General features: G+C 43.3%; 1 protein-coding gene across 6 annotated transcripts in view; it reads right to left on the bottom strand.

Annotated features, from left to right (window-relative positions):
• Positions 1-628: 628 nt before the first annotated feature.
• The window catches only part of LOC112559712 (protocadherin-11 X-linked-like), an 87624-nt gene continuing 70184 nt past the window's right edge, over positions 629-18068 (bottom strand). For 5 of the 6 annotated variants that reach the window (XM_025231061.1, XM_025231060.1, XM_025231063.1 and 2 more), the window contains 4 exons: positions 15264-15473; positions 14280-14406; positions 4717-4785; positions 629-761 (listed from right to left, as the gene is read on the bottom strand). In XM_025231061.1, coding sequence (XP_025086846.1) covers positions 15365-15473 — 109 coding nt within the window. In that variant the 3' untranslated portion in view covers positions 629-761; positions 4717-4785; positions 14280-14406; positions 15264-15364. The remainder of the gene's footprint in view (positions 762-4716; positions 4786-14279; positions 14407-15263; positions 15474-18068) is intronic. The other variant, XM_025231058.1, reaches the window with a different exon arrangement.

The following is an 18068-nucleotide window of genomic DNA, read 5'->3' as shown; positions in this document are numbered from 1 at the left end:
GCCATTCGTGGGTCCTCCAAGGCGGAGGACTGATGCGGCTGCTGCTGTTGCTGATGATGATGGTGCTGGTAGCGGTACGACAAGCCTGGCAAGCGGCTGGATGGGGAAGTGCCGGCGCGGCGCGGGGTCATCTGGTACGAGTCCACGGCCGAGAAGTTGACGACCTTCCCGCGCACCCCGTAGATGTCGTCGCCGGTACGGTTCTCCAGCGGCGAGACGTCGGGGGGAAAGCGGAGGGGCGGAGACTGTTGCGCCCTCATTGTCGGCGTCGTCTCCTGCTGCTGTCCTCCTGGCGAAGGAGATTGGTGCCGGACTCTCTGCTGCAGAAGCTGCTGCTGTTGCTGCAGCTTGTCGCGGCGAGGACTGCTGCTTGCCCACTGTTCGCAAGCTTGATTTGTGTTGGGGCTGCGGCGACTGCGACTCCTGATGCGGCCGCTTGCGGCAGTCGACTGTAGTGTTGGCTGTGATGCTGTCGTCGCTAAAGCTGATGTTGCGGCCGTAGCTGCTGCTGTTCTGACCCTGTAGGTAAGAGCGGGGATTGCCGGCAGCAGAGACGGCGGTGTTCATCCCTGTTACAGGATAGTTGCTGTAGTCGCTGCTCGTGCTGGTGCAGTAGTTGGCGTTTCCGGAGGAACAGGGGCTGTTGCTCATGGAAACGCCAGCAGGCAATGTAGACATGCTGTCACTGCCACCAGGCCCACGAAAGGTTGAAAGACTCTGGTTGCTATGGTAACTGCGTGGGCTGTTCACGTACTCTGGCACTGCAAGACACAAAGAAATCTTGTTTAAGTTGTTACTTTAGACGACTTCGTGTTTAAAACATCTCAGGTAATCTCAACATCAATACTTTTCTTTTAGCGAGAACAAAATTAGTAAATGGATTGCTACACGAAAGGAGCAAAGATCTACCTCATCCACAAACTCTTGCTCCCATTAACTCCGAAGCAACCATCACAGAAAGCCCTGCCCCAGCGCAACCAACCCTGAGACATTTAGTAATGTTACTGGCAAACAGCGTGAAGGCAGAAACACACTAATTAATTATTCAACAAAATTGGCAGCTGCAGTTTAGAAATGTTAGACAAAAAAGTACTAGCTGGTGATGGTAGGTTGAGAAACCAGAGTTGCCAGTTGTTGGTGAACAAATCAACATCCAGGCAAATAGTGAATAGATGAATGCGATGAAAACGATCAGATGATCCACCTTCTGAATGTCAGAATGTTGTCTTAATACTCAAGCAGGTTGGCAGAGTAGTTTTCTTGTTTCAAATATTATCAAGCAAGTACTTTCTGAAGTACAATACTATATTCTGATTATTGTCATGACCTGCCTCGTCCTGTTTGTCTCTTGCTGTATTTCTCTGTCATAAATTGTCTTATTTGTCCTGACTTGTCCTGTCCCTCTTTTCTGGTCCTTAACAAGTCAGTGAATCGTCGTCTGTCTTCGTCCGTTTTGAATAGAGTTGTCTCATCTTGAAATGTCTGCTATCTTGAATTGTTTGCTTTATTTTCTTCCGTCTAGAACTAGTCTGTCCTGTATTGAATGAACTGTTTGCCTTGTCTTGTCCTGTCTAGAATTTTCTTGTCTATCCCGACTATTTGTCAGTTTCTTTTCTCATTGTACACCGATCTCATCGATTCCTATTTATTTCTGACCAGAATGTTGGAAAAAACGGTTGCGAGGGAGGGAAAAGAGCAGCTAACTGTAGTGTTGTGTGTACAAGTTCTTGTCAAACAGAAGCTGTCCCTGAAGTAAAATGTCTAATCGCACGAATGAATATTCCTTTGTAGTCGCTGAAGCAAACAGTGATCGATCAGTTCTTGATAGAACAGGCGACAGGCCCCCTCCTGGCGTCCACAGATAGAAATCAGGGCTCTTAAAACGTGGACAATGAGACACTTCAAAAGATGCTTTATCGAACCTCACCACTGATAAAAAGAGGTAAGTAAATAAAAGACAACAGGACGACGTGCAGGAAGAATAGGAGTGGACTGACTCGCCGTATTTGCGCGCATGAAATCGATGTGGCGGTGAGGGCTGAGCATATCGTGGACGTGTGCAAACAACTAGCCAGTCAGAAAGGAGCAAAAACACAACAGGATATGGCCTCACACGAGACCCAGAAGAAAGGAAGAGAAAAGGAAAGGAAAACCTTTGTACGTTTATTTTAAATCCTGACGTCCTCATATGTAAACTGATCCCTCGTGTCTATAAACCATGATTTAATTCCTGACATCTTCTACCTCCAGTCTTCAAGTGTACACTGAGGTCATGAGTCGTAAATTCGACTGCTGATGTTTTTAAAATAAACTCGACACCTGATGTTTTCAAAAGTACACTCAATCCCTTCCCGGTCTTCCATAATGTTGTCGTTTCCAAGAGTACACTGCATACAGTCAGCGCGGACAGGTAGACGAACTCGAGAGGTTTCAATGTCCTTGCATTCTGTCTGGTAGTCACGACAGTCACGAGCTCTCTCCTCATCAACAGTCCCAGCATGCACTTGCTCCTATCCCCCACCTCCCAAAAGACTGCACTTTTCTGATAAAGAAATATTCTCGGGATATTAATGACACCGAGGCAAACCGATCTGCTGTGGTTTGTGGTGAAATCTGGATGAGCTCAGTACCTTTGTGACACACGTAAACACGAGTATAAATTCCGTCTGAGCTCCACTGGCTTTTAAATGAATCAACAAGAGAGAAAATAGCCTGTGTATGGGCAAGTGGATTATGGTTATTAATGGACAATGGCATACAAATGTTTCAGTGTGGTTACGGGGATACAAATGCTCGTGCAAAGCGGATATGGTCAGTCCCAGATGCTTCTGTAAAGAACTTGCCATAACCTTATTCCACACCGACAAGGATGAAACGCTGGGAAAGCGGGTATGAAATGGAATCAATACCTAGAATTCTAGACACATAAAAGCCAGCCTTTTAAGAGATTAATACTCAAAATGTTTCATGACTTCTTTTATAAACAGCGAACAAAGCCCTTCTGTTTTATGCCATTCCAATTTGTACAGGCAGCACATCATTTTTACTTCGCTTTTCGCAAAGTTGCAGGAGAACATAAAGGAACATGACATGTGGACCAACAAATGTCAAACAAGTTAATATATTTAAAAAAGCCAAAACGACATTTAAACTAAAATAGGTCTTTATGTTTCAACACAGAAGAAAATACGGTGCAAGCTGGTGCGCAAGTCGTCCATCTGAAAAGCCAGCAGCCAAGACATCCCGACAGACACTGCGACAACTGCATGCGCGTGCATGCTTATAAATTGTTCTTTCTTTTTCTCTTTCCCACTCTTCTTCACACATTCGCTACCATCCACGCACAGGTGCAAACGCACGCGTACATGCACCAAGGCGCAGTCACGTGCACAAACATACGCAGGCGCAATGTCAGGCTCTCACGGTCATGACCACTTGTAGGTGGTCTTCAGGTAGGTTCTCTTGCGACCAGGGGCTAGTTGTACAAAATATTTCTCAAGAACATAGAAACTTTTTTTTTTAATTCGCTCCTTCCCCTTTTACATATGTTGCATTAGCACATAGGAATTAAAGTTGGTGGAAACGAATGTCTGGTTCAAGAAATTGTATCTTTTAAAATATTTTCAGACATTTTTTTAAGAAGTTCTAAAATTGAGTTGTTACAGTGGTTTTTTTTTTAATGCAACTGGCTATGTAAATAGACTTAAGACATCCACATGTCTTAAACTAAAAATGTGTTGTGCATTGCGTTTCTATAAAACTTAGTATCTAAGACACTTAAAGCCTTAAAGTGTTTACAACTAGCAAATGTATTATGCAACTGGCCCCACAGGTCTAACTCGTAGTGGAAGGGGAAGAGACAAAGAGGTCAAGTCAGGCTCTCATGTTACCAGAATTTCTTCTGCCCGATGACTTTCTTTACAGTGACGACTGTCACACTAATTTCAAAATGTATCACTATTTCTGCAAAGGTCAGAAGGTGAAGAAAAAGGAAACCACGCAGTTGCTCCTATTCGCTCTCTTACCCCCTCCCTTGTGTGGCTATTGTGTTCAACTACTAAAACAGACTTAGTAGCCCTCCAATCCCCTTGTGGCTATTGAATTCAGCTACTAGCTGCTGACTGGTTTGCCCTTACCTCCCATGAATTCAAACTATAAAGGTAACACCATGCACATGTTTGCACGCACACTCTAGAATATATACACATCATGCAAGAACACTGCCTACGCTGGCTCAGACTAGTCTTGTTCCTTTCCCTCCACCTCATGCATCAGTAAACATTCACTACATCAAAGATGCTGGAACCAGGAGTACTAAAGACTAAAGGAGTGATGTCTACACTTTACGACAGCTGGAGCCCGAAGCAAAACACCGTTTTTAAAGTGTAGACCTGTTACGAGCTCGCTCTTTATTAGAAACAAGTTATGATTCGTTCGCTCAAAGATTCATGCACAAGTCCACTGTTATTCTACTTACGTAAGTTAAAAATTAGTTCCAAAACCACCTACGTTTATTCATGCAGCCATGCAGTCCTACAACATGCAGTTAACAATAAAAGGGAGTAGAGGTGTGAGATGGTATTATGCAAACCACCCAAATACAAAAAGGACTTTTGTTGGATAAATTCTGCGAACAAACTTTGAGGCTGTTAAATGCTGGTCTCTACAGCAAGATGGCAAAGGGCACACACCACAGTCTGGCAGTGCAAGACTTACCATGGACAGCAAGCAGCCGGCCACAGGGCGCTAGCTGCACTGGCTACACAAAGCACGAGCGGCTCGCAACTGAAAGTTTGGACAAAAAGAGCAAGAGACCGTTAGACGACAACAGCAACGCTAACGACGTCACGTAAACTATCGCACCCGCGAGACTGGTCAGCCATGTCACCATTTTCTGTGCTAACTCGTGCTGCACAGCAGTAGCATCTACTTAGCTAGCTTCTAATATTTCGCGAGCTAAACATTCTGAACAAACACACTAACCCTGACTGTTCTGACTTGCAGAAGGACGCTAACACTTGCTGTGCTCATGTCTGCGCCCAACCCTAGCAGCGTGAACTGTGCTCAGTCACGTGTACAATTAACGTTAATTAAATTTCACGTGCTCGCTTTTTTCAACAACATCGCTAACATTTACTGTGGTAAGCCTGCAGTACAACATTACCAACATGACTAATTTCTGCTACATAACGACGTCAACAGCCTCTGTGCTGAAAACACTGTTAACAGGACATAATAACACTGATACAAGGTGAAGTTGCCTTATATTATTTCGTGAACTAGCGGTAACAAGTAATTCCGAATGGGGAAAATAGTATAAACTTTCTTGTATTAATTAGTAAAAATAGCATTTCGCAAAGTGTCAACTATATCTAACAACGAACTTAAGTTTTATTTGTATACTATCATTATTATTGCAATGTTGTGTTATTGCTGGTATGTTCTCTTTTCTGTAGGGCAGTAGTCTTGGAATAAATACAGCGATTTATTGTGCTAACGATGTGGCACACAGCTACAGAGATTCGTTGTACTAATCCTGCTGAACCACATAAATCTTCATGATACTTGCTGAGCTTTTGTGTCAAACATTGTGACGAGCAAACATAAACTAAGTTGTGAACACAAGCTGCGACATGACGATGATGTGTGGGTGGATGATGATGGTGATGATGATGTGGAGTGTCTGCTTATGACACGAAGGGACTTAGTGATGACGTGGTTTTGCTGATGATGTCAGGAGAAAGACGCCCAGAAAAAGCCAGTGATGAGAGAGGGAAATGGTTCTAAAACAGCGAACTACAATTATCCACACACAAACACACTTTGATATTCAGCAAGCAAGCAGGAATGTGGAATGGCGATGTTCCAATAAGTGTTTCGATAACTTTATTTCTGTCCGTTCTATGAAAACTCGAAATCAATTTATTAAAAACAAAAATAATTACACTCGCAAGCAACATACTTAAATCCCTTCGCAACTCCAGTCCTTTTTATACTGACAGCCATGCCGACAGACTCACGGCCAGCAAACCTTCACCATTCCTGCAGTTGGTGGGGGAAGGGAAGGGGAGGGGAGCGGAGGGAGAGAACAAATACACGAAACCAAGGGGGACAAACTGTTAATGACGGCAGCACAAGCACAAAGCAAGTCTACCAACGGTTGACGCACGCGCGCACGCACTCACAAAGAGCGATCGCAGCAGCATGCACTGCGCGCACCAACAAAGACGTTCTGCGGCAAAGGATGTCCAGAGCCCACTACAAAGCCATGCCTGCACCCTCCTCTGCCCCGAAATACACCTCCCACTCTTATCACACAGCCGCCTTTCAAACACTTGGGCAGGGATGCAGTTTGCAGCTCGTGAGATAATTAACCTAATCTCCCCAAAGCGCAACCATCAGTTTTGTTCTTTTTTCTCTCGCATTTTTCTTAAAGTCCCTTCGGCAGAGAAGCAGGGTATTGTGCCCCTCGGGGGAAGGGGAAGGCGGGGGTAGGGGGCGACACAGCAGAGCTGCAGTGAGAGAACCTGACCATGTCTCACCCTAAGGAAGGACGAGTTCAGTGAGTCAGTGGTCTAGACAGGACTCGGTGCTATTTAGCAGCCTCATATTCCATCGCCCGAAACAGAATGTGTGGCTGCTGAAATAAGTAGCAGTTTAGGGAGTCTAGTCTTTGGATTGTTCGGTTAGCCTCGAAACCCCTCTCTGGCTTAGACAGGCGGGTGGCTTGAGAGGGGGGAGCTAGGTAAGTATCCCCAATATAATCAACCACGTCTGCTGAATACGAAAAATACGTTGGATCGCGGCTGTATTCTCAAAAATATTTACCTATTGACCTGACCACTTATTTAACTCTGTTTACCACTGACCTGTCATCGTCATTCTCGACAGGAGGTGAAAAAGCTGAATGCAAGCACGTGCGAGTTTACAAACCCGATAAGAAATAATGCAAACACGAACGCTCCAATTCTGCAATACGGATTTTTATTGGTTTGTGTGTGTGTGTGTGTGTGTGGCAAATTTGAAAGGAATTTGTGTAGGTCTCCTTTGATAACAGTGAGTGATCTGTCTTGACAGCTGACACAATGTCGCAGTCATGCTAAAGCATCATCAGATACAATCCTCCCGTTGCCTCTCCTTTTACACATGCCAAACAAACAAATTGGGGGATTAACCACCTCCTGTCTCTCCCTCCCTTTCTCTCTCCTCTTAACACCATTTCGTTATATCAGGTGATCCAGCTGCAAGAACAGCTCGGATGACATACAACATATAGTGGAATAACAGAAAGCTCAATAACTTCAATATTAAATCTGTAGAAGCGAAAGTGTTTTGACAAGGTAGTTTCACTATTCCAGAAGACATTAACAGAGCATCACACAAGTTTAATGAGGGATGAAACCTAGCTTCATGAAAAAGAATATTCAAGAAGGAAAGTTTGACTCTGAATGTAGAGAATCCAAGAAATCTCTTCAGAACATCCTTTGAACTTTACAAAAACCGCAAGACTGAACCAAACTATCCTACCGAGAAAATCGAAAATGTACAGACGTCTGCTGCAAGTTGAAAGAAAAACACACAGCAAGAAAAAGTGCAGCTACTGACAATCCGACAAGAAAATATTGACTGGCATACAATAAATTCTATACAAAAGAAGAAACACATATGGAAGCTCTATACTGGCATGGACATTAAGTAGTGTTTTAGTACATCCATGATATAGTGAACAAAAAGGCTGATGTGAACATTAATGTTTGGAATAGCAGCATTAATGATGATGACAAGCTGATAACTGTGGAGGTAGGAAGGGCTGTCTTTTCAATGAAAAGTGCTAAAGCACCTGGGTCTGATTATTCCACAAATTGTACAAATCAAATAAATTATACTAAGTATAGCCACACATATGTATAGGGGATTAATTAAAAAAAACTTAATTTATCTCACTTATTACTTTTTTGCACAAGACATACTTCATTGTCTATGACTCTACGGGAATGTTTATTCATGAACCATGTGTACCAAGGAGAACCAAAGAGTTACAATCATTTAACATGTGTACTTAAATATTCATTTCGTACCCTAACCCTGTATTTATGTTGACGTGTTTCTTTTTGTTTGTCTGAGAAAAAAAATGTAGTGTTTGCATGTCATGCCAGCACTGTGTTTACACCCAAGAGCAAGCCAATTGATGGCTAGATATATAGTTTTTTTGCCATGGTGTGTTGATTCCATTGTTTAACTCCCTTGAGTCATGGGCACATAACCAGCGCTGAATAAAGAAGCCTGTCCTGCTCCTCCAGCCTCTCAGCTGCTTGGTGAGAGCGTCTTGTGTGTGGTCTGCTTGCATGGTGGTGGTGGTGAGTGATGGGAAGAGTGAAGAAACTATTGGAGAAACTAAGGCTATAAACGGTAAAGCTGCCAGCTCTGTAAACAGATGCCACATGCAGAGAAAGAACAGTGTGCCAGAGACGAGAGCTGAACCCAGGCCAGTCAATCCTCACTGTGAGGGTGGCAGACGCTAACCATTATGCCATCGGCTCACTCGATGATGATGACGACGACGATGACGATGTAGTGTTTTGTACTAAGAGAAAATGAACAAATTTCGAGTGCTAAACGAAATGTACATATGAAGCAGGAATAATAATAATTAAAAAAAAATTTCGTGTTAGAGTAACATTAAACACTTTTTTTTTCAACGATGCCGTTCTCATGGAATTTTTTTTTTTTATAACTTATTCAATAATTTAGATTTTCCCCACATCTCGATGCCCAGATTTCCCTTGCCGTCTCCTCCCTAAGAGTGAGGTGTGTTTCAGGGAGAGATTTTTATTTTTCCTTTCAGCTACGGGAAAAATGGTAAAAGACCGAGAAAAATCAGATGCAAAATCCCGGGTGATAGTAACTACGGAAAACTAATGTGAGCAAGCCGACTGTGAACGCGTTGTGCACATCTAACGGCAATCTAAAATTGAACGATGGAGGCAAATGACAGAGCAGACCACGCGCTGCTGAGAACTGACTGTGTATTGATCTCACGTGCACGTGACGTGTTAGGCAGCATCATTTTTCTCCCTTTCCTTGCGCTTGGAGACCGGGGGGCGAGTGGGGTGGGGGTGGCAGGGAGCTTGAGAAGCAATTTTCTTAACGGTAGTTCTCCCATCACCGTTGTTACTCAGCAGCGGATGTACTTTTGTTCAGCAGTCATTATTCCCGAGCTCTTCAATCTACTCCATCGTTTGTAAACAAGACCGCACACCGCAACGACTGGGCAACGGGGAGGTGAGAAGGACGGTACAGAAATTAAACGAATACTTTTAAGCCAGACGGCAGCATCGTCCACTACTAAGCAAAACCAGCAAAAATGATATGACGATACTGTTGTTTTAAGAATACATTGATGGGACTGAAAACTATTTTCTCAGAAATAAATATGTGCACAATATCTGTGTGTGTGTGTGTGTGTGTTCGTCTGTTTGCATTAGTGAGTGTGTACACTTAAAATCGCTCACTGACAAAGAGGGTCAGCTGGTTTCACTCTTCAAACAAGGTATGTCTCGCTCATAACTTTCTTTGATTTCTTTTTCAAACTTGACGACATCACCCAAGCACTTCACAAACTTCGCCAGAATTTGTCCCGCAAACCACTCACCACGGTGCTCTCGGAAAAGTCTTTTGTAAAGTGTGGACAGGAGCAGAAAAGCCACAACGGCAGTGGAGGTTTGGAAAATGACGTTTCGCATCTCAAACTGGAGGCATCGCCTCCAACAATTGCCTTCAAACCCCTTCCCGAGGACTTTGTAGCCAGACATGATTACAAATGAAGATCCACTTAGAAGGACAAACTTCAGTTCCCTGGCAACCGAAATTGACAGACTAAGATGGAAATGGCTTCGTGCCGGATGTCACCGGTCCGATGCCAGCCACAGCTCTCCCCCGGACAGCCAATGAGAAGCGGTCTTGTCGGCCATGTAAAAGACACAGCACCGATCTCAGGATTAGAAGAAACAAAAAAGAAGAAAAATGGAAAAGAATAAAAACTGTCCTCGACGTCGGGTACAGGCAGTGAAAAGCAAACAAACTTTACATAGAGTGGAAGCTGGCCAGATCGAAGGTTTGACGTGGGGCATAAAACACTATTGAAAGTTGAATAGAAGCAGTGAAGGGACAAGTCGGCTGCCTCGTAAATCAGTCCACAGTCGGATGCGTCTCGCTGCTCAAAGAGGACTTCGATGCCGAAGACTAGTACTGTCAATGGCAGTCGTGTGTTGAGCCTTAGTCCATCTGTAGCGAGATTTTCCCGGCGATCTGTTGAAGACAAGCTCCAAGCTAGCCATCTGTGAAGCGAATCAAAGAGATAAGAATGGAACAATGCCTCGCGGTCACGCTACCCACCCGGGTCACGTCACTCTCACAAACAAACCTACCAACTTTTCCCTTAGTCGCGAAAGGGTACCAATGTAATTTTGATGCTCTATTTGTCAATCATTTTGACGAGTACCGAATGGCATTCGTTTGGAAAGTTAATTATAAAAAAATTTAAGTTTGTAAAGTAGAAGACTTAAGCGCTTATTATTATACAAAAATTAAAAGAAATGAACATACAAAAAGAAAATTTAAGAAAAAAGAGACAAAATAAAAAGTGCAGGGAGTAAATGATTTCATCATGACTTTTCAGTCGGTATTTGCGGGGGCGATGAACTCTTGGTATTTCATCGTCGAAGAATTTTGTTTTCTTGTTTCTTTCTTTTAATCTAAAAGGATAACATTACTCTCACTGCGGACGCATTACCGAATGAATCGATGAGCCGTGTCTCCAGTGAAAATTGTTATCGATTCTTCAACTGGTGCCGAATGAAAGGGAACCTCAAAGACGAAATATGGAATTACAAAAATCAGAGAAACAAGCGTCCACCAGCCCAGCTTGCTACCCTCCCCTCGCCTCCACCCCGTCCTCTCTTTTTCTCGCTACTTTGCGGTCAGAGTTCGACGTTATCAAGGGCACGCGCGTCTGACTCCTGTCTTCGAGTTGCCGAGCAGTCGTGCGTACATATTTTTTTTTTTTTTTTAGAAGTGGAGGATGGGAGTGGGGAGGCAGGGAGGTGGTTGCAGGAAGAGCATCGATTGATGGGTCTGGGGAGGCCAGCTACTCCTCCTTCCTCTACCTCCCCCCAGATCCGGACGCTAAAAGCACCTCAGCATTGCCTCCTGACCCGTGTGGATCGATTGATGATATAAAAAAAAAGGGCGAAAGGGAGAAATGAAAAGTTGAAGAGTAGGGAAGGTAAAGAGCAGAAAAGACAGGAGGGAAGGGAGAGAAAGAACAATGACAATGGTCAAGGTCCTATAAGAGTGCTTCACTTTAGAAAGTCCTTTGCATCTAAATACAGATGACAATATTTTAACCATGTAGAAAATGTAGCATCGGTACTATTATACCGAATGATGTCAATTGTAGTGGGCAGAATAACATCTATTTTCAAAAACATAACGGATTACATTAGTTTCGATACAGTGGATTACCCCCAGGGCCTAGGGGAATAATTGTGGTTAAACCGTTTGTTCTAGAGGCGCGGAGACATAGGTTATTTTTTTTTAAAGCGCACACAATATTTAGCAAAGAAAAGTTTTTAAAAAATTTTTTTTTTTACATGCTCTCTTCACTGGAGACAAACTCTGTCAGACAAATCCACCTGAACCAAGGCAATTATTTAGCGGCATCCGTAGCACTATTTTTTAATGTTACAAATTTGTCGCTGAACAGAAACAAATTTTTTTAGTATATTTAGCAAACAATAAGAAAGTTTGTGATACATTTAGCGCGAATAATAAGTGTTTTACTTAAAAAAAACTCATTATCTCCCCTTCCGCTCTTTCATTCTGTCCCTTGCTTTCTACCTGACACGTTCATCCCACTCGTTAAAATGGCAAAAGCCTACTCTGGGTGTGTGTGCGTGTGTGCACGCGCGATCATTTATTAAAGTTCCGACTTAGATCATTAGCGAGATCACATGGATTGCACTTGACGATATGTAATGGAGAGCATGGCAGCCAGAAAAACTCACTGACGTCCTTCACCGCTCCCTTCAAAGCTCGACGATGTCCTCCTCATGTGGTCTCTGCGCCCTCCTGTCGCCACACGCACGGTGACCACCATCAGAGTGTATTCTCTGCGTGCGTGTATGTGTGCGCGCGTGTGAATGCACGCGTGAGTGCACGCACTGTGTCGCGCTTGCGTGTTACATGAGCGCCTCCGCATGAGTGGCCACGTTCCGCGCTAACGCAAAAATAACGGTAAAGGGCGGCCGTCGGTCATCGATTTCAATACTATGAGAGGTGCTATTGTCATTCTCTAATTCGCTTCTGATGCCGCGTCACACGTCCGCCACCACTATTATCGTAACGAAGGGGAGGATGGGGGTATACAAAAAAGAGCAACTTCATGAGAAAGAGAGTTTTTTTTAATGAAAAGACTATAGGTCGTAAAACATGACAAGCTGAACAATTTCGATAACATGCGATAAACGAGCAGTTGCATGAAAATCCTCTCTCTCTCCTCTGTCGAACCACCCTTCTTCTAACTCTCCTTTCTATAAGTTAAAAAGTTCCTGGCCAATGACGCACCCTGTAATTACTCTGTCCTCTTCTGCCGGACGCAATGCACGCATCTGCGTGCTAGGCTGTGGGCGCAGAAAAGGTATAAATCCAAACAAGGATTAACGAGAACAAAAGTGGCAGGGGGCGCTTTCGTCACGCGAAGATATGACTGACGGCGCGAACGTTCTGATATTCCGTGCCGTCCGCCCATCAAAACACGCGGCACGGGCCTGGCGGTGGACGACAGATCCCTGACTGCAGTGGCGGAGGGAAAAGCATGGACGGCTTCCCCTCGTTCCCTGCAGCCACCTCCCTTCTTCGCGTTGACAGGCAGTCAATTTTCTAGCTGACAGCTGTTTGATGCGGTGGAAATGTTTTTAGAATTGGAGAGATTGAAGTGAAGGCCCCTATGCGTGGGTTAATGACCAAAGAGAGAAAAGAAGGTAAAGTGTCAAGCTGCAGCGGGTAGCTGGGTGTAGTTTGGAACGGGAGAGGGCCAAGAATAGGGGTCGGTCAGTGAAGAAATGGTGGTATGGTACAGGAGGTCACATATGTGTGCTCATCTTCACCCTCGATGGAGCAGTTGTGGTAGGTAGGTAAGTTTGAGTGAGCAGACTTGCTTCCATAACATCTTACACTTCACACACAATCTCTTGGCACGTCCTCCAGATCGGGTATCGAGACTTAATTGTGCCTAAGATAAGTGCCACTATAACAAACTACTAATTCAATTAACTTTGTGTGTGTGTAGATAAAATAAAATCCCCACTGACAGACAAAAACAAAAAGCAAAAGCAAACAAAAACAAAACAAACAAACAAACAAACAAAAAATAAGTTCTGCACAAAAACTACCTCAATAACCTCACGTTCGCCATCATTTCTTGTACCTTACCAACTACGCATGTCTGCGAACTAACCGGAAGTACATGGGGAACTGGCGCGACACGATAACTAGCAAACAGTCTGCTCAGGACAGGATGAGCATTTTCGAGCAAATTAACGAAGGCTTTAGCGTCGTTCTGGATCTCATGCTTGCGCCGATGCATGCGTGATGCGCACGGAACTGTCACAATCGCTCCAATGGGCAACACTAATGGCACAGAACTCTAAGTGCATGGGAAGGTGGAAGTGAAGTGCAGGAAGTGGAAGATTTGAAAAGGAGAACGCCTCGCTACTTCGATCGTTACGAACAAAAATTAAAGCTTTAATGATCTAAAAATATTTTTAGTCTGTAAGGTAAAGAAAACCTTTAAGAAAGCTTTTCAAGAGTCGGGCAGACATATATTATTGACACGTCTTCTGATGTATTGTGGTCCACCTGCATGTTCCACACCACCCTTCCGAAGCATCACAATAAAAGTAAGATTACTGTTTTTTTATGGCAAAGAAAACTTTTAACACAGGATGATGAGCAGCTATTCACTGCTTTGCCTGCATCTGCACGGTGTTATTTGAGTGTGAAAGTGCACTTAGCATGGAATGCAAAGCATGTCCTTGCACAGGCAAAGCGCTGCATGGTCGTCGTGAGAACCTTCCAGACAAGAGTTCTATGGACGTGATAACACGAAGGGAGAGCAGTAGGGACGTTGTTTGCACATGACTCAAAATAGTAACAACACAATGTAGACACACAAAGTACTACAGAGCAACAGCAGGACGTAGGACGTAACAACCACGTACCCGACTCCGTGGCCAAGCACACCCCAGCAGGACTGTGCGCGTCATCCTCGCTGCTGCCTCCTCGGCCGCTGTCGCTCGTACTTCCGGAAGTGTGGCTGCCCGCATCTTCACCAGCGTTCACCGCCAGCTGCACATTTGAAAAACAAATATTACTCACTGGAGACTGCGTAACTGGCACAATCAGCCAAAAAAAAAAAAAGACAAAAGCCTCGATGAGAACGATATTCCTTCTTCAAGTATTCTCTTTTAGTTTTATGGTGATAAGGAAGTGCGTGGATTCGTTTGGAACTAAAGGAAGGCCTCTAATTGGGGTTTTATCCTGAAAAAATAAAGGGACAGCCAGCCATAAAACTTGACACCCAGCCATTAATGTGACGTTGTTCTATGTAATTGCCATGTCCAGCTGTCTAATTTTTTCCAGTTTAACTGCCAACATTCTTGTGATTTGGCGACTCAAGAAATCAGTATTGCAGTTTATGACATTAATTACACCCAAGTAGCACACCAACGAAGAAAGAATGAAAGGCGGGCTTGGGATCTGATGGCAATAAAGCAGCATAGGGAAACGTCTGCCGCTTCCTTCCCAGACTTGGCAAGGAATGCATCAGATAGAATAAATGCCTTACCGGAAGCAGCCACTACAACCTTGAGCATTGTCTCTCGGCAAAGCGGAGGTAACCAATCCTAATGGAAATCAACACTTATTCCCCTTGACACGGACACATTTAAAAAAAAAAAAAGCCTAGTCGTGTCTCGATTCCAGCCTTTTTTTTTTTCTTTTTAATGTTCGATTCCCTGACTGCAAAAGCCTTCGCACTCACTCCATAGTCTACCTACATGTGTATGTGTTCTGCAAGAATTTGAGGAATTATACACATTCTTTCAATGATGATTTTTATTATTATAATATTTTACCCTATTATTATTAAGAGAGAAAACGAGAAAGAGAAGACTGAGACTTGCAGGATTGGTAGAAGTACTGACCCCGCTCCCAACAGCTCTGGACGAGGGCTGAGCTGTCCAGGTGGCCAGCGGCTGCTGTGCCGGTGGTGAGGATGCGCGGGGTCGGCAGGCGGGGTCGGTGGTCAGGCGGCTGAACTCGTGCAGCTTGTCCGCGTAGTGAACACGCTTACCCACCGCCGAGCTCTCCGGCGACAACGTGTTGTGCAGAACCGAGCTTGACGCTTGCGGACCCTGGGGCAGCCATTAACAGTGACGTCACTTTAGTCAGCCTACGTCACGCTATTCTCATGTCGTCAGTCGTGACATACAATGACGTATTTGTCAGATCTGGTATCACAAGTAACAAAACATTTTTGATTTGTTAGGATACATCACTGCTAGTAGGTATGTACTTAAGTGACAAACTTCGTGTTAAAAGTAGCAGTGACGTCATGGTCACGTGGTGTTCACTAAGCAAACAACCATGACGTCAAGTCAACGTACTCTACCCAAGCACATTAATTATAACCACCAAATTACATCGCAGTCTGACAATATTAATGATCTTGAAATATTATTTGGCATTTAAAGATTTAAATAAATAAAAAAAAATAAAATAAAAAATAAATATAAATAAATTTAGTAACGGAACTGTTTTGTAGTGTGGTTATAATCCGCTGATCCTCAGTCGGCTGCCTACGATTCCTCACCTACGAAACGATTACCTGACGGCAGGCGAAGAATATGGAGGAAATGTTTGCTAAATCAGACAAATAGCCAGGAGAAAGGACACAAAAGAAGGAAGAAATCAGATAATAGTAAGCAGGAGTAGGCATAAAATCAAACAAGAGAAGGAGTTTGAGGAGTAAGCAGACGACAAATGCAGAAGACGATTGATTTCTGTGGCACAACTGACGGCTTCCTGCACCTGAAGCTGACTCGGTCATCACTGATCGATCATTCAAGCCTCAGTCTGGGCTCTTCACCTGCGTCCTGACATCGAGTACACGTCAGGTTCTTTATCACCGGAACATCGGGAGACGATAGGTAACCGACACTCAAACGTATTTCTGATCGAGTTACCATGTTTTCCCGCAAATAAGCCCCAGAATGATTTTTCGTGATGTTCCTAATAAAAGCCTGTCTTCAAATATAAGATCGCCAGCCAGACGAGCAGATTTCCTTCTTGAAACACGCAACGAACGTATTGAATTACACATATAAAAATTAAAAAATGACCGCTAGAAGTTACGACGATATTCAAGAAGAAGGCAAGAATGTATTAGAGTAAATGTAAATTTCTTTTCATGGAAAAAAACACAAGAAATTCGCTCAAAATAAGGCCTAATACTCTTTTGGAGCAAACAATGTAAGACCCATTCTTATGTTCAAGGAAACACGGTATTTGTCTCCAAGCCGTTTCCTATGCTCACACTACGACCGGTCTTCGACAAAGCTCCTACTGAAGGACTCTTGGCCTGTCATTAAACTGCAGGAGGTGAAATAATCAAAATATTACTTTCCCTGTATGAAATTTGCTCCTTATTAGAATAGTACTATACGCTGAAATATGAATTATACTGTCCACTGCTTCTCAGTAAAGGTCCTTAATCGCACCGATGCCGTCGAAGGTTTGACCACGTCTGGTAAAATTGTAGGAAGATCAGAGAAAATAATGATTCTGGATCGAACTTTTGGAACATTAACATTCTGGTTCATATATCTGAACATATCTGAACCCAAATGTATTTGATGCGACTCGGAGGTTTGATGCTTCGCCGGGTTAAGATTGGCCTTAAAGGACCACACGAGTGTAGCATTTTTTTTTTTCGTTGGTCTTGGCAGAGAGACAGCAATCCACCTATACACATCCTTGAGTTCGGCTAATCTGTGCATGTCTTCGCCTCAAATGAAGAAACATCGCTCAGGTTGTCGTGTTGAAGAAGCTATTTCCTCCTGAACAATAAAACGGCTGACTGTGGAATAGAGCCCTACAGATTTTAACTTTATTTAGAAGCATCAACAGAAGTAAAAAAAAAAAAAAAAAAAAAAGAAAAAATGCAAGCCGATTAAACTCGACAGACTGGTAAGTTAATCTTCTCAAGATCAGAATTTAATGGCAGCTATCAGGGTCACTGCAGTCTATGATTGTATTATTATTGTTTGTCAGTTAATAAGTGGGCGCATTTATTTTTTCCATGTGTATTATTGCTAATAAGATATAAAAACATTTCAAAATGAGGGTTTGTAGTTTGTTTGATAAATGGTTAATTTCCAACATTTCATTTTTATTGTATAATTACAAGTGACCGCTGCTAATGACTTTTATAACATTAAAATATAACATTATGAAAATGTGATACATATTTATCGATGTAAAAGCTTGTTTAAGCTTCTCGTACGTTTGTCACCCTCAATTTCCTTTGTCGCTATTGCGAGCCCTCACATCAATGGTGTCCTCACAATGTCAGTTGTTTTTCTAAATGAGTACAAACTCCATCTGAGTGTGGACGAGAACACTCAGCAACAGCACATTGTCCTGGTCTGTTTTCTTTTACCCAGGATTGTATCTTTTGTCTTCGAATTCAGCTCTTGCAAACGAAGTTATTTTTAAAAATACTTCCCTTTCGTCACTTCCTGTTTTCTCGACAAATTCAGGTGTGATTCAAAGAAACGCATTTACATAAAACATCTCGTGCCTCTTCATCATGAAACTACAAACCGGAATATGTTTTTGCGATACTTTATGCTCTATTGCCAGCGATTTTCCGGTGAGCGCTCGCGTTGTCCTTTAAGGTAATAAAACCTCGGACAGCACCAGTAATTTTCTGTACTACAGAAAGGTCA

Source organism: Pomacea canaliculata, linkage group LG3 (genome assembly GCF_003073045.1).
Source record: "Pomacea canaliculata isolate SZHN2017 linkage group LG3, ASM307304v1, whole genome shotgun sequence".
Classification (NCBI taxonomy): Eukaryota; Metazoa; Mollusca; class Gastropoda; order Architaenioglossa; family Ampullariidae; genus Pomacea; species Pomacea canaliculata.
The sequence above is the reverse complement of the archived record's forward strand: the minus strand, read 5'-3'. Positions and strand labels throughout refer to the sequence as shown.